The sequence below is a fragment of the Struthio camelus genome, chromosome 2, assembly GCF_040807025.1.
Source record: "Struthio camelus isolate bStrCam1 chromosome 2, bStrCam1.hap1, whole genome shotgun sequence".
Classification (NCBI taxonomy): domain Eukaryota; kingdom Metazoa; phylum Chordata; class Aves; order Struthioniformes; family Struthionidae; genus Struthio; species Struthio camelus.
The window spans coordinates 141,377,389-141,400,881 of record NC_090943.1 but is presented as its reverse complement, the minus strand read 5'-3'; the positions used below and the strand labels follow the sequence as shown (position 1 = coordinate 141,400,881).

General features: G+C 40.9%; 2 protein-coding genes and 1 long non-coding RNA gene across 11 annotated transcripts in view; 2 read left to right on the top strand and 1 right to left on the bottom strand.

The window, feature by feature from the left end:
* MAPRE2 (microtubule associated protein RP/EB family member 2) overlaps positions 1–3,753 on the top strand; it is a 104,174-nt gene extending 100,421 nt beyond the window's left edge. For all 5 annotated transcript variants that reach the window (XM_068932770.1, XM_068932771.1, XM_068932768.1 and 2 more), the window contains one exon: positions 753–3,753. In XM_068932770.1, the coding sequence (XP_068788871.1) occupies positions 753–824 (72 nt within the window). In that variant the 3' untranslated portion in view covers positions 825–3,753. The remainder of the gene's footprint in view (positions 1–752) is intronic.
* LOC104149459 (ethanolaminephosphotransferase 1) overlaps positions 2,749–23,493 on the bottom strand; it is a 59,893-nt gene continuing 39,148 nt past the window's right edge. For 3 of the 5 annotated variants that reach the window (XM_068932763.1, XM_068932764.1, XM_068932765.1), the window contains 4 exons: positions 14,569–14,617; positions 12,193–12,373; positions 8,129–8,311; positions 2,749–6,970 (listed from right to left, as the gene is read on the bottom strand). In XM_068932763.1, coding sequence (XP_068788864.1) covers positions 6,905–6,970; positions 8,129–8,311; positions 12,193–12,373; positions 14,569–14,617 — 479 coding nt within the window. In that variant the 3' untranslated portion in view covers positions 2,749–6,904. The other 2 variants (XM_068932766.1, XM_068932767.1) reach the window with 2 other exon arrangements.
* LOC138066051 (uncharacterized) lies at positions 8,208–13,105 on the top strand. Its single transcript, XR_011139237.1, has 3 exons — positions 8,208–8,333; positions 9,682–10,103; positions 12,725–13,105. It is a non-coding gene; the product is annotated as an uncharacterized lncRNA (long non-coding RNA).

Genomic DNA, 23,493 nt, shown 5'->3' with positions numbered 1-23,493 from the left:
GTCAAGAACTGATGCTTTTCATGGGGAAGTATCAGTACTACATACGCACTGATTAAAAATAAGCAAGTAAATACATTTTATTGTAATACTACCAGATATTGCTTTTCTCAGGTAACAACTCATTTTGTATTTACATGCAAGTCCAAAGGTACTTGAGAAATAATAAACAGTTTACAACTTCATGCAAACGCGTCGACATGGATTAGCCTAACATAGTTTTGAACTTATTTACCGCTACTCACACCCTATAGGCTACAGCAACAGATTGCAGTAAGCAAACTTACAGTTTTAAAGCTCATTAAATGAAAAGCTATGCAAAATAGCTACTGAAAGTTTCATTGGTTCACAGTTCTGAATTACGTTAAGCAGGAGTTAACATTTATTTTACTTATTTTCAATGCATTTAAGATAGATGTAAAAAAAAAAAAAAAAAAGACTCTTTATTTTAATTTTGTCTTAATGTATTGTCTTAATTTATCAAGTTTACTGTTTGCTCAGCTATTTTACAAGCCCCTTGTGAAGGGACTTAGAGAAACATTCAGTGCAGATGAGGAACAGGAAGAGACAGAGGAAAAAAATACAAGGGTGTACAAGTAAGTTGTTGGCGACCTTGGAATTACTAGCTACCGATGTCTTCTCATTAGAACGAAAATTAGAAGTTAAGCTCTAGGCTACGGTGAGCACTGTGGGACTAGGTTACCTGAGGAATGCTTCCTGCTAAAGAATGTTTTGGGGTCTTTTCTCCCTTGCAGGAGAGCCACACAGAAGAGCATGAAGGTGAAGAGCAAGTCCATGAACAGCCCCAGCAGCAGGAGGAGTACTGACTCACCCAACGTCTCTGACAATTTTCATTTTGTGTGAGAACTTTCTTCTGGAGAATGGAATGTGTGTGGCCTCAAACTTGAAATCAGTTCACTCCCAGTCTGCCATTAACATTTATATGTACCATAGTGAGTGCCAGCCAACCACTGCATTCTGTACCCATACTTTGCCAAGATGCATTTGCAGAAGTCTTCTTTCAGTGTATCTTCCCAAGAGGTTGTAGGGCTACATCACCTACTGTACATCACTGCAACTTCACCACTTGGCTGCTTGAGATTTGTTCTGCTCTTTAAAAAAATATATATATTTATTTTTTTCTTTTTGTCTTAAGTATGATACACTTGTAACTTGTTCTAACATATTTATATTGGCATTTTGTGTGGCAAGAAGTACCGTACGTACCACTAGCTGTGTCTCTCACTTTGTGGTGCTTTGGCGTTTTCTAGTACATCTGCCTTGGGGCATAAATTTGGTCAAACAATTGGAATAAAGGGATACAGTGGGAGTCATACTCAAGCCATAACGATGAGGTGTGTTGTGGAAGAAAAATGCTTGTGTTGCTCACGTTTATTCCTTTCCTGCCTTCACAAAATGGAAGGCAAAGCATCTGTTTCACTAAAAAAGGTTTAAACCCTTGTGTTAGAAAGCTTGTTAGAAAGCTGCATGGTATGTTTTTTGGCTTATTTCTGGAGGATAGACATCCACCTAAGTTTTTTTTTGAAAACCCTCCCAGTTTCCTGACTAGTCAACAGACATTTCCCAGCTTTTCTTCCTTCCTGAGGAATTCTGTCCCACCCTCCAGCCTCAGCTCTGCATCCACAGAGCTCAGGGCTGATTCAGGAGAGCAATCTCCTTGACGAAAGTCCAGCTGCTGGACACCATCTCTGGCCTTGTACCTGGCTTCCCACCCCCCAGAAGAGGGCAAAGTAGGCCAGCCGTAACTTTTCACTATCTTTCCCCTGCCACCCTGGCCATACAAGTATGGAAGATGGAAAATAGCCGTATTAGTGCTAGGCATGCTCACAGCTTACCCGCAGGCCAGTAACAGAAGTAGCCTTGAAACCCCCTCCACCCCAAACAAGCTCTCTTTAGGCGGGTGATGAACACCTCGTGGGTGTTGAGGCCACTTCTGAAGCTCGGAAAAGCAGCAAGAAGTTCTTCTGAAGACAGAGCACGCATCAGAGAGGGACCAACTGATGGAGGGGGACAAAAACAGTTCTGCGCTTGGCTGATCTTCCTCAGGGCGAGGCTGGCGCTGTGCAGACCCGCGTCTAACCTGGAGATGTCTGCACCAAAGGTGGTCCTTCCTAATAAGGTCCCTATTCTCCTGTTCTAAATGATGGTATTTTATAAACAGAAATATCTTAATGTGTTATAAAGCATTCCTTATTTTTATCTTGAAACTGCGCATTCTAGTCTCTCTGAATATTTAATGCTTGGTATTCTTGGTCTCTCACTTGCTTTCTTAATTCTGGATTGTTACTCTGATTTAGCAGTCCTGTCCCAGCCTGCAATCAGTGAAAAACTCAAAAACTTATTGAACAGCTAAATCATCTTAGATCGTCATGGAATCCTAAAGTGTAAGTTCTCAGCTTACACTTCTAAAAGGCTTTTAATTAACGTCCTCCCTGTTCTCCCCCTCAAAACACACACACACATACACACCAGCTTTTCTGTTCTTAATAAATCTTTTGCAGCTAAGTGGCTCTTAGTTAAATGAGATCACTGCTGTTGCTTTGCACCACAGACAAAATATAAAATACTGTTAAACATTAGAACAGGTATTTCCATTTTCTGGGTTGCTCTCTCTGCTCAGCAGAAGAGTTTCTAGACCCTCTGGCTTGAACCTTTGCTGGCCCTGCCTCCAGCATTGACCTCACTTCCTGCCTGATCATAGTGAAAGTACTATAACCTGTAGGCCAGTGCTTTCGTTTCTAATGTTAATTGGTTACAAATAAGATCTGATTCCTAAAAATATGTATTTTCCAAAGTAAGTATTTCCAAGAATCACCACAAATGGGGGAGTTGTCATTTTCATTGTATTTGTGTTTATTATTAGACCATATGTACTTATTACAATTGTCATTGTAATAAACGGTAGTTCTTCATAAACTGTTGAACTGAAGAGCAGTTACTAATTTTGTTCCAGTCTCCAGAACGTCCTTTAACACGTATGGGATTTCTGATGGCGCAACGAGTTTGGGATCTGGCTATAAACTCAATTTCATCAGCCCCAGTCAGTGATTACTGCGGTTCATCCTTCTGCTAATACTTGAGCAGATGCATGGAGAGATCTCTAAGGAAAAAACATTTTTGTAAAGGTGGAAAATGGCTGGTTTGTTTAGTTCCCCAGAGGGAACAGAGCCAGGCTGTTTGTGCCTCTGCCCTTTTCTCTCTTCAAAGCACACACACAAAAACTGAACTTTTGTTTCCTGAAAATTCCTTTTTCCGATTTTCGGTCTGAGGGCCATAGCACTCTCACTGCTTGTATCAAGGAGGAAGTGACTGACATAGGGAGCCGGGGCAGTAAATTACCACTTGGGCACTAGAAATTGGGCTGTGCTCAGGGGAGAGCGATGCTCTGAAAGGGGAAAGAGTCGTCCTTCTCCACTCCCTCCCTCCCCCTGTGAGGAACCCATTATTCCGTTATGATTTTAATATGCATTTGTAATTACCTTTACTAAATAGCACACCATAAAGCTTTGGTTATATATTAAATGTAAACTGAAAGGAATGTAAACATATGTATTGTTAATTATAAATAGATAAGTAATGACATAATAGATACAAAAAGTCTTATTCAGATGTATCAGTCATTTTACATTATCCACAAATTGTCGCATGGTAGAGTAGATTTTTGTCTGAATATGTGAATAACTTGACTTGCGTTTATCTTTTTACATATTTAATAAAAAAATATATGTGAAAATCTGTCTAGATCTAGAGACTACTCAAAACATTCTAAAATAATACTTTCTTGTTTTAAATACATATATTTAATTGCCTCCTTATTGATTGTGTATGGGAGCAGGAAGAAAAAGGTTCACTTATTCTGTGTGTGTGTGTGTAGGTATGTTTCTTTCCGCAAGAACCCAGCAACTGCGTCACCTTTTACAAATCAAAAAAAAAAAACTAAAATGACTGAAAATTTCTTTTAGTAAACACTCTCAATTTCAGAGTACTAAATCTCATGTAGTATCATTCAGTTTAGATACAGCAAAAGCAAAAGTGGTGGAAGGTCAGGAGGTGAAGAGAACGCTCTAGCAAAGACGGTGAAGTTCCCAAAGGACTTTCCTTGCAAGGGCCAAGTATTAAGGGATGAATCTTCAGTGCGGAGCCTAAAACAGTCTCAATTTTAGATTACAATACTATTTTGTGTGGAGCAAAGTGGAAAAACGTGTTGCGATACCCATGGCTCTGCTTCCTCGCCGAGTAAGAAAGGTTGCTGAAATTGTTGCTGCTACATTGCCAGGGATCAGAGCTGCGGGACAGGGCAGCCTCCTGCACGGGCAAAGCTCCCTGCATACCACAGTCCTGTGGCTGGTCCCAGCCCCCTGCTGCTGCTGCTGCTGCTGCTGCTGCTGCTGCTGCTGCTGCTGCTGCTGCTGCTGCTGCTGCTGCTGCTGCCGCGCATCTGGAGCAGCACCCAAGGGCCCCTTCCCAGCCTGGGTGCTCTGACCTGGGAGAACAAATGTAGTTTTGCTGCTTTTCGTAAGCATAGGAGCCAGGGGAGCACGTCTACGCACTTGTGTGAATGCTCCGCAGCTTAAAAAAAATAAGTGTTTTTTTTTCCAGTTCAGAATGTTGAAAACTTTTTGCCGTATATGAGCTGACCAAAAAGAAAAAAGCAGGTTAAAGGAAGCTTAGACTGAACTCTAGTTGTCTTTGTACCATTATCTGACATTATAAAATAAATGTGGCACCATGCTACCCTATGACCAAGGCATCTTTATTCCCTTTTGTTGAGCCAATTTACCATCTATAATGGCCAACAATTCAATATATACACTGTGCAATACATCATCTATGTTTATACATGTCTTTATAGAACTTGTAGTGACAAGCAGCTTTAAAAGAAAAAAAAGTTATTTGCCAGACTTTATATAGAATATGAACAAGGTGGTCAGAGCTTAATTTCTTCTAAAACTGATACTATACTTTTCCTTAGAAAGGTCATGTGCAGGTAGCTGGGGGCTGTTCAAGTTTTGTAATTTCATCTGATGAAGTATTTTCAAAGTATTCCATTACAGTGCATCAAATTGTGCTACTTCAGTGTCCCTTATTTCCAACTGTTTTATAAGCAAATGGAGAACAGAGGGAAAGCCTATCCTAGGAGTTCTTCCATACAGCTGTTATTGTATTCTAATTCTTTTCTCATCAGAGCTTCTTCCAGATGCTGTGATGAATGGATTAAAAATAAACTTCCAGTATATCTGGCATCTGAATATTTAACTTCATCTAACAGGGAGATTGCTGAGTGCATGCCTATATCAAACTCTTATTTCCCCTGTCACCTGATATGCAGACTCGTCCCCTGGCATATACGTTAAATTAGCTGCCAGAGGAAATCTGCCCTACTAACTTTGTGGTAGATTTGAAAACCTGTCAGGTCAACTACTGTAACTGGCCATGCAAATTTAAATTGAAGCAGTTCACGTAATATGCAGGTGGAAGATATAATTAGTAGGTGCTCATCTGCAAATATTAATAAGCAGTACTGATGGAAGAATATGTTAACTGGAGGAAAATATGAACAGGCAAGGGATAAAGCTAGATAAATGGTCTCAGAATTAAAAAAGGTGAACTCAAGGCTTAGTGGCTAAACAACTGTGCTGCTGCCCTGCTTCTGGCAAGTGAGATACTGAACTATGTAACAAAAACGCCAGTCAGTCAATCACATTCCTCTGTGCAAGATACATAATATAAGGCTTTCCCTGGGGAAAATAGACAGATTGTTTCATTAGTGCTTCAAGGCCACAGAGTCCCTTTGGCTAGGGCAGCATATGAAAAGAGTTGAAACTCAAAGTCCTCATCCTTCCTCCAAGGCACACGGAAAACCTACATACATTATATATGAAGGGAGCAGTTTATGTCTGCATGTAAATGTGTAATAGTAAAAACTCACCTCAACTTTTTTTTTAGTCATTATCTAAAAATCTCAAGAATTTGATTCAAGAACACAGGCAAATAATTATTTGCTTAGCATTTCGCACTGATAGATGAGGTTTAAAAATATTTAGAATGTACCTATCTGACCCATTTTCCACCACTTGCTTTGTGGTTTAGAAAGCTGTGTGCTGAGCTCACTCAGACACTAGTTTTGCAGTGAATATGGGAATCTTCAAAGGTTTGTCGGGACTTAAATATCAACAATGCACTTGTTACCACATAGAAAATAAGTAAAGGCAAGTGCCTGCTGCCCGGAGCCTGCATTCTGGCAGATACAGGTCAGCTAAGACTCGACTGAATACAGCGGCCAAAAAAATCATAGGTCTGAAAAATACTTTGCTGTGCCCACAGTTTTCTGATCTCGTTCTCTTTTCTTCATGCATTAATTCGAGGTGAAGAAAAGACTGAAGGTGGGAAAGCCCTTCATGAGGCTGTATGGAAGAAATGAGATGTGAAACGAGGAAAACGGAGCCGGCACAGATGTCTGAAGGGGAAGGACATACAGGGAGAGCGTGCATTGTCAGAGGTCCCACTGGTGAATAGACAGGACAAAACCAGTACTGGTTATAAAATACCAACGATCCTGTGTAACCCAGGCTGGACTGATCCAGGACTTCAGAGACAGCGGCAAGAAGGAGGAAGACAAAAGCTTGGGAGTGGGTAGTTACATGGCATTAGTAAAGAGAACAAATAATATTAGCAGCTGACCATCTTGGTAAACACTGGTCACTGCTGGGCAGGAATTTTCTCTGAGATGAAGCATCTTCCTGTGTAGCTCATTGTCGCAGTGGCTTGAATATCTGGCCTCTTCTATTCTTTGGTTATTTTAATTAAATTAATTCCACTGTTTACCACAGAAAAACAGCCGTGGATTGCCATGTTAAGTGTTACAATCTGACCAAAGTGCAAGTGTTCATTCTTGGACACGTTTCTTCAAGGAAAAGATGTAAATGTTGAAGTGTTCACTCAGCTGCCTCCCCTAAGGACAAATTGCAGTGGTTAGCAGTTTGGTACATGCTTCAGCGTTCAACGTCTCTGCTCTCCTAGTCAGGGGAGAGAGGACTCAGTCAAAGTCCTCGCTTGCCTGAGGCCCTACAAGTACTAAAGCAAGAGAGTTGTGATCTTTCCATTCCTCTCACACCACGCGGATGGGAAGTTCAATAACTACGGACCAGATTCATGGGTGACGTAAAAGAGCAGTGAAGCTGGGCCCACTCCATCGACAGTGAATTGCGACCAAGGTAATTCCATTCTGACCCCACTGCCAGGACCATATCGATCCCCTTGCAAAATCTGCCGCAACGCCAGAGGCTGCTGCTAAAAGGTCTCTTTCAAACGCAGCAAACACTAATTCTTACAGCCCAACAGCAAATCTTAAATAAAAGAAAGTTGCCCAAGTCCCTGTTAAATGAAATCTCTGCCATACAAGACGTTTTATCTGAAAACAACCCGCCATTAAGACGTTTTCCTAAGGATTATTTGACAATGCTCTTTAGAAAAAAGGGCATTAACTGAGGAACAGTGAATTTGAGTAGTAATTCAGACAACAATAAATGACAAAACTGGTATCTAGCGGACAGGAGACTGTGTTGGTAAGGCTGCATGAACTGGAAAGCCATTCACGCCTCCAGCTTGGGAGACACTAACAGAGGGCCAAGAAAAGATTAGAAATCGGGACAGCTGTTTTGCTTGCAGATTCCAAACCAAGATAACCTTCTCACTTTGTGAATTCAACGCCTTTGTACTTTGCACTTTACCCTCCTGTTTTTCACTCAGGTAACCTCAGGAAGAAGGAAGGGAGAAGGGCTGAAGGAATTTGTGCCACATGGACAGCTTGCTCCAGAAAAGTAGTCAATAAGTATTCTGATCGTGCTAGGTTTTAAACTGCTACCAGTTAATTCACTGGAAAGGCTCACATCACTGACGTTGCTGTACGGGCAAAAAGGCAGTGCCTTTTCTACTTTTTCTACTTTAGACTAAATCAACCAAATAATAGAAAAAAAAGCATAATTCAAATTCAGATTCCTGCCCACCGCCCCAACTGGCCAGCACAGAAACAGTTCCCAGGCTCCATAGTCCGGCCTTCCTCCCACCCCTGTGTAACTCCTCCTTTGCCGTTTCACAAGTGCCCACTCACCACGCAAACACCATAGTGCACATGAGCGGCCGTGACCAACGCGGTGAATATGGCAAGTGCGATTTCTTCCATCCAGCCCAGGAGCCCCGAGGTTGCTGCATAGACCACAAGAGCCAGCGGAAACAGGAACCAGTGGAAAAGCTCAGGTCTGGTGCTGCTCATCTGGCAAATTATCACTTTGCACTGTTGGAAGAAAAGTCACCAGGTAAGAAGCACTGGACCAGGCTGCAGGTGGTTTCTAAATAAAGAATGCCCATTTTCTCTGTTGGCGTGTTTTCAGTGGGGAAAAAAAGCTAGAGTTCAGAACAGGGCTTGTGTCTAGTATGAAAACTACTATAAATGATTGCCTTTGTGCTTTATTGTCTGTGATTCTTGAAGGACTTTATTACAAGCAATTTAATATATACACTTCTTTTATGGAGACAAGTGCTTTGACATGCTACACTTTATAAGCTGAAGTACAAGTTTGCAAAAGGGGAATTTGTTTGACACTACATGCTTTCACACAGACTCGTAAAGTTGCAATCCCAAATCAAATATGCCACCACTTACTCCTTGGGAAGAGTGTACTGCTATTTTTAATCACATGGCATGACAGAAATATATTCCAGTTCACTGTATGCAAGAGGGGTGAAGTAATATATGCCTCTCTTAACTACGGCTGCTTTTCTAGCACTCCTTCATATATACTCAAACACCCAGCTGGGAACCACCATTTACTTGGATGACTTATGGACATTTACTCCCTGACGATGTAGCTGGGAACCCAGGTACGGCATCCCTCTGAGTGGCAAGAAGTGTATACATGATGGATGGTTTAACTGAAAACCATTAGCCTAATTTTACGGAGCTCTTGAAATGTAATGAGATTAACTCAGCTGAAGTTCAGATTTTCAGATACAGTTAGGCATCTAAGTGGTTCACCTGTTTTAGACTCTTCAAGAAACCTGTCTCATGAACTACTCCCTTTACTGCAAATGGAATTTAGGCACATCTGAAATACTTCATCATTTTATCTTTCACTCGGAATTTAAATGTGTTTAAAATTATAGTTAAAATAGTTAAAATAGTTTTTATATATCCTATTCAATCCCTGTGCAGTGCTTGATGGTAACAGTAGGAGTCTGAATGAAACCTAACTGCAGGGAAAAAAATATTGGCTTTACTCTTTGCACTGTGGAAGCTGAAGAATGCAAAGATAAAACATGAAAAATTAATTAACTTTCAATAATGTAAGAAGTAAGCACTTGTACCTAATGTAAATATAATTGCTTACAATGCATTATCAGTATTGATTATGAATTTTTAAAATAACATCAATTTTATGAGTCCTTTAGGATTTGTTCCAGAGACTATCAGAAAGTGCTAAAGCAATCTCTCTAATATACAAATATATGGGGTTTGGGGTTTTTTTTGCTCAATAATTGCACCTATCCAGGGGCTGGATTTCATAATGTTTTCAACCACTATTACCCCATGTTAAGCACGGTACTGCATTTTACATCAAGATTTCTTATTAATGCTTGAAACAATTCACCTTTAACGTATCACAGGGCTGCAAAATGGACTATACCCTGCACTTCTCCCTCAAGTCCTTATTCCCCCTAGTCCTGAAGTGGACTCAAAATGAGGCAAAAATCAGCATGTCAGAGTTAAGAGCCCTGAAGCTGGGAGAGGCAGGGCGGAAAGAGAATCACTGCCAGAGGGATTACACCCTGCGCTCTTAAGTCCCCGCTGCCTACAGCCGTGCAACGCTACCAGGCATGGGAGCGAGAGGCCAGCGGGTGTGAGAGGACAGGGACCAGGCAGCCAGGGAGACGCTACGGGCCGCAGAGCCGAGGAGGCGAAGACAGAACTGGAAGGGCGCACCATCGGAGGAGCTCAAAATCCTTGGGAGGACCGGAGTCCAGGGGCGGGCTCCTCCACGGGGTCCGAATCCTTAATTCAAACTGGAAGTCTTGCCTCCGAAGGCTTGGTAAGTGGGACCGCAGTTGTGCTTTGTGGTTACATGCTCACAGGTGGGTATTTCTGAGCTATCTCTATGAGCACGTGTCAAAGCAAAGCCTGAGCTCCTTGGAAGGAAGGGCAGTCACCCCGGCAGGCAGTCCTCCTCCCGCCGCCAGGGACTGGGAAAAGTAGCTCTCCTCTCAGAGATCAGCAGTTTTCTTTTTTTGGCCTTGCGAGCTTTTCCCCTTACTTTAACCAAAAAGGCTGGAAAATGCCCATCTGTCAGATCCTCCCGCCGGAGGCCCTTCTTTCTGCCTCCTCCCAGGAGGCCGGTGCCTTCCCCACTTGTACTGACACGGCAGAGTTGTGAGGTCAGGTTCGAAACCAGGCATTTAGCCAGAAGTATCTACTGGGCGACTAAATATGTTGTCAAAGCCATGAGAAGTTCAAGATACTGGCAGGTAGAGAAATGTGGGCTGCACTTTGTGGTCTACAGAAAAGATAATGAAAACCCAATGTGTCAGAAAAGCATGGAGAAAAAAAGCATTGCTATGACAACCTTTACTCTGTTGCTGAAGGAAATGAGTACATAAGGCACCAGAGGAGGTTAAAAAAGGAAATATGGGCTTATTTTTTTTCTCTTAAAATGTTACACATTTCAACTAATTAATACACATACATTTTTAATTCATGTAAGACTCTAATAATGCAGTAGTTGTTTTGGTAAAAGACAAAAGCAAGGCCTTAAGAATATGCATTATACTCCATGTCTAATAAACTGCAGCCTACTAAGAAACTTCTGGTTTGCCTTGCTAATTTTTTTCTGCCAGCATCCCGCCACAATTGCTCTTTGCTGGTCAAAACGTGTATGCAGACTCTACCATCTGTCAAACTCTGGACGCATTTTCCTCACGAGTGTGACGTTGTATTTCTCATTTAGGAAGATATACTGTTCTCTTAAGAAAAAAGGATACATTAAGTAATGGAAAATTCACACAATAAAACTTATAATTTAGGAAATAAAAATGCCAGTCCTTGCAAGATTAAGTCCTTAAGACGAACTGTTTGATTCAGGCCCCTCAGAAACATACACGGCTAGAATACACCTAACAAGCATCACAATTCTGATTTCTTTTCCATTCCTGGATACAAATTTCTAGAACGAGCTATGCTTTCCATTTTAAAATTGTGCATGTTCAAAGCTCTCTCTCACAATGCAGGGAACTCCAAGACTTTCACTTTTTACGTTGGATGCAGTGTTGTTCAGTGACAGGTTGGTTTTTTTCAGATGGTGCTGGAGACTTCTTAAAAGGACAATAGTCCCAGTCCTTCAGGGTATTTCAGCACCAACTGGAGGAACACTTTTCTACCTGGCTGCTGCTCACTTCCCCTCTCCTAGCAGCCAAACAGGAAAGCCCAGGGTTAACTATAATGTTCAGCTTTACTCTCTGGCTTCACCGAGGTTTATGTTGCTCCACTGGCATTAAAAAGAAGGAAACTGGTCACAGTGATGATGTGGTAGAGGAGAAACTAATCTCTGGGCAGAGAGCCACTGCAAGGCCCCTGTATCACTTAAAGGCTTTCCCTAAAAACTGCTGTCAGTGGTACCTCATTCCCAACAGTGAAGGGGAAATACGGGATCAACTGAACGATATCATGTAGGAGAGCCTGTACCACACTAATGGGCAGAACAGCAGGGAAGGCTACAACCGCTCCTGCTCTTGCTGGTAAGTCTGTGTCTGTAATTTAGCTTCATTTGACTTAGCCAAGTCCCCGGTTCTGCTTATGTGTTGGTGAATATCTGTTATATTTCTGGAAGTAAAGCCTCCCTAGGGTTGTTCATAAAACTCTGGAAAAAGAAAAGAACGCTCATAAAAATTTTATGCTGTGGTAGAATAAATATTCGAAACCAGTCCCGTACGTTTCCCTCGGCTGCACAACTGCTGCAGCATGTTTTTGTAAGCGAGAGCGTAACACAGAGGTAGAGGAGTAGTGCAAGTGATTCTGTTGAGTTTTAACTACAGTTTCTGTTCCCTTCTGTTTATTCACATAAAAATAGAAGTCTCACTGACAGAAGGCTATCTCTAAATATATACCACCACCACAAAGATACTTACAATAACATTTGAGAAAGCAACCCCAACCATCCACAAAAACAATCGTGGTTGCTTTGCTAATATGTTGCCTGGCGATAAAACCACCCAGACCGTAAGAAGAACGAACAGCAACAGAGGTGACACAAGAGGTAGAAGTCCTTCATACAAAGAACCATTCTTCAGTGTTTTCTTTAAATGTGCTCTGTAAATAAATACAATGATTTTATGGCGTAAGAAAATTTATCCATTCTATTTCCTAACAGTAACGTCAAACTCCAGCCTCAAGAATTCATCCTAGAAACACAGCTACCTGTGCAAACGTGTTAGATACCCAGAGAGTTGAAGAGAAGCTGTGGGATACCCAAGTAACATTTATTTCTGGGCTACAATTATGTTTTATTCATGTAGCTTCTGGTCAGCTTCACCCATTCATCACTGTCTCGCAATAAGCCACTAAGCTTACACAAAGTGAGCTGCAGTAGCTCTGTTATTGCAGTTGCCATCCAAAGCACAGCATGCAGACTTGCTATGAATTTAATATATATATTTTTAGATCCTGCAGCTTCTACCATGAGACTGAAGTGACTTCAACCAATACGGCCCCCACATTTTCAGCAACAGCAGTCAAGCACAGGGCTGGCAGATACTGACGATGCTTAGGTCCAGAGGTGATGCTGCTGTGCCATCCTGCAGCATTGCAAACTCCCCTAAAGATGGCGGAAGTTTTGGGTTTGTTTTGTTTTGTTTTTTCTAATTAGAGTATAGGCAAATTATTGATTTACTGTGTTTCCTTGGATATTTTCTTGGCTATTTTAGGCTGCCTTCTAAAGGTAGTAGTACTACAGGTAGTAATTGACTGTATTCTCTGTCAGCTAGGGAAAGGCAAACTGCAAGATCAATAGCTTTTGCATCTATTTTGCATCCTTCTCACTCTCAAGCAAAACTCCTATTGAGAATATATTAAATAAGATATTAAATAAGTGGCTTAATTGAGAATATATTAAATAAAATATTAAATAAGTGGCTTAATTCACTAACGTTCACTATGATTAAACCAGTTCTTCACAATCACGGTTCAGAAGAACAATTCTGTTTGATGTATACTGGGAAATGTCTTGTTTACAGTGTCTGAATATTTGTGTTTATAAAAAACAGCTAGACAAAAACCCCTTAAGTATTTTTCCCATTCCAAAAATCAATATTCTTCTGATAAAATAACAACTGAGAACTGGCAGCATGATGAAGAATGGGAGAAGGTTATTTGAAAAACTCGAATTCTTCACCACCAAATAATTTGCAAGCACATCCTCCAAGCACTCCTGACGGGATGTTTAGCATTACTGGGCTCTTCTGTTTTGAGGAATGAGAAAACCCACCAGAAGGCCTGAGAGGAAAATAGGTCAGAGGATGACATGAGAAGGAAAACACTACACCAAAGTCCTGAAAGAGGGAAGAAAGCAAAAACTCAGCATTCCTCAGATTAAATGCTGCTGCTAGCAGGGCTTGGCAGTGCCAGAGGTGCTCTCCTCCTCCTCCTCCTCCTCCAGTCTCCCCTGCCTTTCTGCAGCTCCCTCAACCTCTCCTGCCCCAGATCTCCTGATTCACCACTTCTCCTGCCCCAAACTCGGGGCTATTCATACTTTTATAAACTCTACTGAGCACTGCAATGTGAAAACGGTGGTATAAGTGGCTATGTGTTATCTCCCAAATTTAAATGCTAATATTCATTTCTACTAATTCCTCAAGACAGGGAGTGACAGTCCCTCCCCCAGGACACGTAGGCTCTGAGAGACCTGATATGACAGATGAGTGAAATGAGCAAGAAAGTACAGAGGAAGGCAGGACAGCACTGAGAAATATAGGCCATCAGAGCACAAACTAGCTGTGTATAAAATTTCTAGGTGCAGTAAGCCAACTCTTAGAAGTAATCACAGTTTGCCACCTGCCTCGCCTGCATCTGATAGCAATTGTCTGCAGACTTCATATGGAGAAGAGTTTTACAGATGGCTCTGAAAGACAATAAACTAGTTTATGGAGTATACGATGACCCACTGAAGAATTTTACCTACAGCAGGTAGAAGTTACAAACCACACTTGACTGCAAATTAAATACATTATCTTTAACTACAGAGCATCCATCAACCTACTATCCAGGTGGGACTGCTTGGAGAATGACACGTGAAAGGAAAACCTGAGGCGTTATAAACATGGAAAAGAAACCAGTTGGATTCTGAAAACCTGACCGCAGAAAAACCTACAGCACATTATCAGGACAGGAACTGGCTGAAAGAAGCTCGGCTATTTCAAACATTACATTCACTTCTCATGTGAGGAAATCATTAAATACACCGAATTAAATAGGAGGGGATAGACATTATTTCATGTTGATTTACTTACCTGTGAATGTTGTATAGTGTTTGTGGAAATGAAAGAAATAAACTGGAGCCTGGAAGAAAAAAAGATTCAGATGTAATGATTTATAGTCACGCTGTGAGGCTGGTCTCACAGGTTCCTCACATGCCAACAGAGAGAGTCTGCCATTTTTAAAATGACTCAGTGGTCCTGTCCTTGGGATACAAACGGAGTTTAGAGGCTTTGGGTAATAATATAAGCTTCCTTATTTTTTCAAAACCTAGTTGCTAGAAGTAGTTGCTGATTCAGGTTTTTCTTGTGCAATGAGTGACAAGACCGGGAAGAGTTTCAGAAATGATGGCGTAGTTCCTAGGTGGGATCGATTCTCTGCAGCGCAGTTCCTCTGCAGCACCCACGAAAGCTCCCGGCCCCGTCTGGCTAGCTGCTCTCTGTTCATGTAGAAAGAAACAACTCTGACATCAAACACCTTGAAACGGATACGGAAGGACAATATTACTGGGGAAATAATAGGTTTACCGTTTAAAAGACTAACTCAACTAATGGCCTACTTTGCTGATATAATGACTGTGAAGTGACTTCATTGCCATAATATGGCCATCACTTGAATGAGTGAGATGTTGTTGTTGTTGTTTTTTTAATAGAGCTGTGACCTTTCTGGAGCTGAGAGTTAAGCAACAGAGGACAAGGAATTTTGTTAGCCACCTTTGCAGCTCCCCGCGCTGCTGGCGGATCACCAGTGCAGCAGCCACGAGCCCTCGAGCTGACTGAAGACCCCTGTACCAGGCCCTGCATAACGTGCCCATACAAAATAGTTTGGTCTCTCTAAGGGTCAAAGATGAATATCCATCAGGAAGTGGAGATCAAGGTTAAAAAAAAAAAGTGACGGTTATTAGTCAACAACTGGGTGAGAACGCACACAACCCACTTTGCTGCTCTGTGTTCCCCTGGGGGGGGGGTTCTTTGTTTTGGTTTGTTTTTTAGCTCCTTTTGGGTATCAAATGCTTTCTCCCTAGTCTGTCTGCTGCTTGGAAATTACTCTGTGGAGCATATTTCTGCCTGGCTTTCATATTATAAGGCAGGAGGATTGTTACAGATGCACTAAATTCATGCAAAATTAGCTTTTTGATATGGGAAAGAACAGCACTCTCTGGTGATGTAAACTTTTTGGTTTTAACTTAAAAAAAAAAAAAACATTTATAAACTAGTGTAATGTTTGCCTGTACATAACATGAGCAAACTTTCATTTCATTATTTGAAATAAGGTAAATTAAGATGCAGTAAGAATGAACACGGGTAAGACCTACTTTAGATTACTTTGTAGTGGGGCTAACATGGCACAGCAGGATCTCAGGAAATGTCACTGTTTACCCTTCCGTCCTCATCAAAGAAATACCTAAGTCTTTAGCATGCGCTGGCCAGACTAGCAGCTAAAGACAAAGAAAACGCAAACACCAAGAACAGTGGAGCCGAGGACTGTCAGGAAATAAAAGGAGTAAAAAGTGCTGCAACAGGTAGCGTATAATCCCAGCCTTTCTGATTGTCTTTTAAAGAGGCGGAAACAAAGATGAGGCACAAGAACATCCAGACTAAAAATTTCAGGTATTATATTTTTAGGTGTTTAATTTGTGTTGTTTCCTTTTATAAAAGACTAGAAAAAGAGCTCCGCTTCTTTACCGTGGCAGAATCTCTGCGGCAGCATCAAATAGCCAAAGGATGTGCAATTGAAGTAATACCTCAACTATTTTGTAAATATATTTACAAAATTCTCAGGCTTAGTGCCTTCCGAATTATCTGTGTTTAATGTGCATTGCAGTTAGCTATGTTTTCTATTAGGCAGGGAGGGCTAGTTCAATAAAACCTTGAGTTACGTACAGCAGTTCCAACATCTGTATCACATTAGAGCAGACATGAGACAAAACATTGACTCTTGAGGTTAAATCTAAATTTCCTGCTGCAATCCTGAAGTTTGATTTGTTAGGAGAAAAGCAACCAAGAGGAACAGAAATAGAGGCTAGAACAACCAGAAATAGAATTCAAAGACCAATGGTTGCCAACAATTTGTTATTTTTATGAAGTGCCATTTTAGTCAGAAATAACACATTGACCACAAACAATCCCCAAGTTAGCCAAAAGTCACTTTCCGAACGGGACCGTTACACCAGTTACTCCTCTGTGCTCTACATTTTTATCCCTTTTTAACAGCATGAGAGCTGAGGATGCGGTAGGGAAAGCAAAGGGTGTTCCCCCTTTTCTTTTGGGATTTTTCAAAATTCCATCATTTCCTACAACATGTTGCTTTCCTGTCTTTTTTTAGCTGAGGAGGCCTGGCTCGGGGGCTGCTTTTGGAACTCATTAAGACTGCTTTTTAATTGGCATTAAGGATTCCTTTGGGCCCAGGAGCTAAACTGCTGCTTCTGCATTGCTGCCATTCCCTGCGTGTGTCAGGAACGAGGCACAGCCTGCAGAGCTAACCAACTGCTGTCGCTCTGGCACTGAACCACCGCCCGTACTGCCCGAGTGAGGATGGTGGCACTTTTTTTAAAATGTCCTAAAAGCACATTTTTTATTTTAAAATTATTAAAAAAAATTCAAGCTTAGTGCCTTAGATGTTTCCAACACATTACAGCAAATCAAACTAGTCAACTGTTTATTAAAGGCATTTCTGCTGTTGCACTATTTTTAGATTTTTTACAGTACTTTTACATTTTTTCCTTTAATATTTTCCCCGATTTTCTAGCTGACTTAAATCTTGAGGCACAACTGTAAGAAAGCAGGCTTGTTTTAAAAAGAAGGAACACTAAAGCACAGATGGGTGGCACAGATAGATACACTCAAGGGTTTCCTGTGTCATGCTAGGTTGAAGGCATCAAGCCCAAAGCCTAGGATTTAGGCTTTAGTCCTAGGCCCATTCCTGTGCCTTGTATTATCTTCACTCACTTTTTAGAGAAATAAAATAAGCATGTGCAAAGCTCTTTATCAGGAATTACTTTGTCCATATTAAAAAAAAAACCAATGTATTCGGTAATTCAGGATTAGAGATACGTCAGAAGTAAAGATATATCTGTTTTTCCATATAAATAAAGATAATATTTTATAAATAAATATATGCATGTATATATAAATGTTCAAAAAGATAATTTCTATCAATTCTAGTGACAACTTTAGATTTCATTTGGTGCTTTCAAATTCAATTCCAAAACTATACGATGTTATCTACCTGATATTTCTAAGTGAACTCAAAAAAAAAAAAGGCTACCATCTGACAGATATCATCCCGTGCTAGTCTTTTACCCTAGTCCAACAGTAACACATTGAAGTTTAATTATATGAGGGCATCTTAATCCATGCCCTAAAGACCATCAAAGACCTGTAGACTGCTAGCCTATGTTTCCATGGCACAATGCACTTACTTAGCGTGGCTACGGCACCTGAGTTAATTTAGGCATTTCTGCAAAATACGGACTTGCTTGTTGTGCAGAAAGACAGGATAACTCCAGAAATGAGCTCCTGCCACTACTATCATTCTAGAAAATGCTCTTTCAGTAACCAACAAAAGAGAGGCCTCCCCTGACTCTCTGACCTCCCCTCACTTTCAGACCAAGGTGGAAAAGTAACCAGGTTCCTGAATACGCCAAACTTCACAGATTTTAAACAACACTAAAAAAAGAAGCAGCTGTACACCTCTGAAACACTATTTTAACAAATTATAGCACTTCAAAGGAGGAACCGTGTTTATCTTAGCTGTTTCTTCTCCATTCCTTTCCTATTGCAAATCACATCTGCTGGTATGTTTCTGACAGGCGAACCATCCTTACGCTGTCCTAAGAAAACAATCACAGCTGAAATCTTGTTTTTCAATAATTGGCTCTTCCTGATATTTAAAAGTTCAAAAATCAGGCGCTGCAATACACTGATGTCATTTTTAGGTGAATACCACACTTGAAGCAGAGAGAATTTGTTCAGATAAGGATCTCTCCCTTCCTCCACCCACCACAAAAAGAGTCTTCACAGAGCAATAAAGCTTCCTCCCATTTTGGAGGCAGCGAAGAGGTCTGTGCAGACCTTTTCCTTGCCATACTGCAGAAGTTTAGCTCAGTAAAAACCAGCTCTTCAACACCGAGCAGTTGTAGTTGCATTTCAGCCTACAAATGGAAGTGTCACACGCCTCTCTTGTGCTTCAGCTGTTCATAATTCTACATTGCCTTCTTCAGTATACCGCTTACCCTTTCTAGCTCTAGATTTATAATTCAACATAGTCAATGCTTGCTAAAGAAATGGGACGCTAACTACATCTTTTGCACTTTCTTAGCAAGTAGACAAAAAATAATCTTAAAAATATTTAGGTCTCACAGCTTTGAACAATCTTTAAATAGTTCTCCCACATTTCTTCCAATTTCTTCCATATTTAAAACAGCTAGACATACGGCAAGATCTTAACACACTGAATGTTTAGCACACTGATCGGTACCTGAACGCACGCTTCATTTAAAGGTGAACATTTAGAAGCACTTGTAACTAGCACAGCAGCTGTTTATGGCGCACTGTGATTTTCACAGCCATTTCTAGAGAAGACAACTTTTTTAATTGGTTGTGCAAACAGATAATTGCATACTGAGCTGTCCACTGACCACAAAATTACATTTTATTACTACATACAATGGCACACTTAGAAGCACTTAGTAATTGAAAAAGAACTCTTAGAAAATGAATATATAATTTTCAGACTTAACTGAGCCTGTAAAGTCCGAATATGTTACGCAATTTAAGCACACATGAAAATATATCCAAACACGTATATACAGTATGAAGTGATTTTACAGGGATAAAGAGAACTGTGTAAACATGAGCACTGTCTTCAAGCACAAATTGCTGCATATGTTTTGGAGGTTTAGCATGCAAGATGCTTCTAGAGTATAAAGGCTCTAAAGGGGTGCATGCTTTCTGATTTTCTAACTTATTTTCCAAGTGAAAGACAGATTGCACAGTCTATACATCTACCCCTTCTGAACTGGGCAGTTAGCTAACAATGAGCATTTGGAGAAATGTAGTACAGAATAAGAAAGACATTTAGGGACATAGTTGCTTCTTTGATGTAGTCAAAACATGTACAAAACGTACACAAAATCCTCCTTTCTGGGCACAGCAAGACTTAAACACCAAAGAAATGGTTTCTTTATTTGAAAAGCCAGGACCAGGTGGCAGAAGTACTCTGGCTGGCGAGCGCCCTTGTTTCGCTCTCTGTTGGGCTCTTGCTAGCTGTGAAGTGACTCCTCACACGTGACACCATTGACCAATGCCCCTTCCCGCTTGGAATTAGCATCCTGTGGAACCACTCTGCCTCTGGCCTTCAGCGCTCTTATTTTCTGGGTTATTGTTCTGGCTCTTTCAGATGAGTTACTCCAAACATGAACTTAGCTGCGTTTTATATTTATCTTGAGTGACAGGTGGGTATTTCACACCCTTTACTTCAACAAAGTCTTACACAACCTGTCATAATTGTGCTTTAATAGATGCTACATTGGTGACAGGCATACATATATACAAGCCAATACATGTTAACTACACTTTTAAAACAAGGCCAGTCAAGGCCTGTATGAGTCATAAAATTTTGAAAACATGTCACTTACTGTTTAATCACTTAGCTATCCGTTAGCAAGGCAGAATGATCCACCACTTTCCAATGGGAACCATAGGAAATTACCACAGAATGATGGTATGAAGCAAAAACACCATGCAAGTAATATATGTAAATAAACAAAAGATCATTCCTCCTACTGTCAGAAATGCATTTAAGTTGACTTTGCAATTAGTGCTTTGCACTACTATAAAAGAAACCCAGGATCTTGCCAGGGAGGCTCACAAGATCGCAAGTTTTTCAAGAACTGTGTGAGAGAGCAACTTGTCTCATTCAGCAGCAGCTCCCTAGAGCAGCGTCAGAGTACCGTATTCCGATTGCTTCAGCCAAAAGAAATCTGCCTATCTGCTATAATGCAGAATTGCTGAATGGATTCATAGGGGATAAATGTCCCCTTAAGGATTAGCCTGAAGGACTTTGAGATATATTCAACTGAATAGAATTACAAGTACACTTTAACTTATACTTTAATGCTGTTATGGACAAAAAAATACATTCTTAACCAAAGAAATGTGACTTTCAGACCATGACTGATCATGGCCATCTAAACCTTTTAAAATATTGAAAAAAGGGCAGATTATTGTATAACCGTTCACCACAGGGATTTCTGTGTCCTCCTTAGGTACATAGGATATAGGTCACTGTTTAAGGACAAGGCACTGTTTTAGATGGATAGCTGTGCTTATCCAGTGTGACAGTGCATATACTTGGCATGTTTCAAATGTTATGGCTTCTGCTCATCATTAGTTTTTTGCTGCTATTATGTTACTATTTATGTGTTTATTTCCTATTTTGTACAGTTAAATAGCTCTGAGAATGAGTGCATCCCAAGGCACACGCACTCTTTGCAAAACCCTGTACGGCACTCAAGCCAATACACATCATAGGAAAAAATTCTGAATACTTTGGCCCCCTCTCTGAAAGAAAGTTCAAGTTTCAGATCTCTGACAGCTCATAGTACTCCATTCACATTTGAACCTGTGTGTTTGAACCTGCGCCGTGAAAATTTGTGTCAGCTTTGCCACAGACTTCGCTAGCCAGGAGATCTGGGCGCTACTGATCAGACAAGGTGGACTCAAATGTGCCACTATGTCTGGATTACAGAATTGTCCACCCTACGTGCCACACATCAATGAAGTACAACACATCCACTCTATGCTCTAGTGGTCCTTTAACCACAAAGCATATTTTTCTGGTGGCAATTACTACTGAGGAGGAGAATGAATCTTTCTGTGTATCGAGGAATCATTTTTTTCAACCTGGCTTCCTAAGGAACTAAGCTGATGCGATCATACTTTGCCTGTCTGTGTGCATCCTACCGTAACTACTGAGCCTCTGGTCAACTCTTAACAAATTAAATAGATTGGAAGAAACTCCCTGTAAGTTGCACGGAGATAAACAGTCAGGTAGAGGAGAACAGACCTATGACCTCTCTAGAACTACGACCCACGACTAGAGACCTATCTCTAGTGAGGAGAGGACTGCAGCCTGAACTCAAACTTTATTAGACATAATAGAATCCATTGCACAGAGAGCTAGCATGAATGTCCCGCCTGTGGGAAATGCTTCATTCAGAACATGCACCTGACAGGTCATTGAATTGCAATGTGAGGCAGAAATCCCCAGGAAACCATGCTCAATTAATAATGCTTCTTCCTGAACTACTGATATTTAGTTCTCAATGAAAATCTTATGAAGTTCATAGCATCCTTTGGCTTTCATTTGAAGTACTAGACTTCATCTGGAGAATTAACTGTTTTAAAACGCTTATTATGAACGTTCTGTATTACTCGCTACCTGATAACACAGTGACAGGGAATGCTAGACATTTGGGGTACCCTGGAGGGGCCAAAATGACAGCTCTCACCCCGGTGGTGCCCTTTGGAGAGACTCTAGTTAGGCAGACAATGCTATGGGACAAATGTGTTTAAATCCCAACAAGGCTTTAGGAGTGTCATCCATAAGAGCCTTCCTGAGAGCACAAGTAATCAGTTCCAGCTGAGCACTCAGGCACATAACTTTAGAAAAAGTCTGGCTACTTTCATGCTAAGAGAGAAAAGGCATTTCTGTCTAGGAGCCAAGATAACACACTATGGAAACAGAAGAACAGCCTTATTTATTTTGTTTGGTGTTTAGCTAGGTGTGTGTTTTGGAGCTTAAGGATCGCAACTTCAAGATGGAATTGCATTCACTGACTGCGAAAATTATGTGTTTCTATTCACTGGGGTAGCTGAAGAATCCCCATAAAACACGCTGCAGAGTTTTCTCTGCTTCACAAGGGAGCCCTCCGAGGTCACTGCTCTGCAGCTCAAGCCTTGGCCTTCCTACATGTGTTCGCTGCGCTAGGCAGTTCCCAAGGATGTACGTAAAACCTTTTCCTAAAATATCTAATCTAAACACCAGTATTGCTGCAGTTTTATGCATATCTTTGTGTGTTCTGGCACCTGATAAAAATTCCATTTTCAGCGAATGAGTGTCACCTGGTGAAACCACAGCTTCCACTGAGGATGTGCTTATAGTAGAGTTCATCTGCAGGTTATATGTGGGATATTTCTTTTCTTTTCTTTTTTCTTCCCAGAAACTCCAGGAAAGACATTTGAAAAACTCTACTCTTGTTCTTCTCGTTTGGATTTCTTCCCACTTTAAAAGGTACTAGCTAAAGCCCAGCTGTTTCCAGAAAAGTGACAGCTCAGCAGATGAACTCCTGCTGTGTACAGAACAGTAAAAGCAAGAAACTGCACACACATACTTTGCCAAGTATTGATGAAGCAGATATAGGTTCACTGTTAAAATGAACACTAGTGACTAATAAATGCCATCAAATAGTTAAGGATAGCCAGTTACGTTTTAATAGCTCCTCTCTGGATCCTGGGAAACAAACTCGTAAAAAGCATCAGAGACCTACTACATCGCTTTGTATCTTAAGTAGTCACAAAGGCATTCAACCGAAAACGCTAGAGAGTGGGTTTTTCTGATATATACAGATCTGAATGAGCAAGATACACTTGTTGCAACCTCTCTAGGGGAGGAAACAGTTTAATCATCCTACTCGCTCAGCCCTTGCTGTAGGTTAGACTTACACTTTTTTAGCAGTCACCATGGGGCCTTGTGATTTATTATAAGCTTCTGATAACTTTATATATCCATATTCACTGCACATAGGTTATCCAATGATAACCACTTTAACCACTTGTCACTGAACTGAGATTCAAAACTGTGCTGAAGTGTTTTCTGAATTTGCATGATCCTAAGTGGAAGGATTCTCTGTTTTTTTAATATACAATGTAAAATTAGCAGCTGTTTTTAAGAAAGTT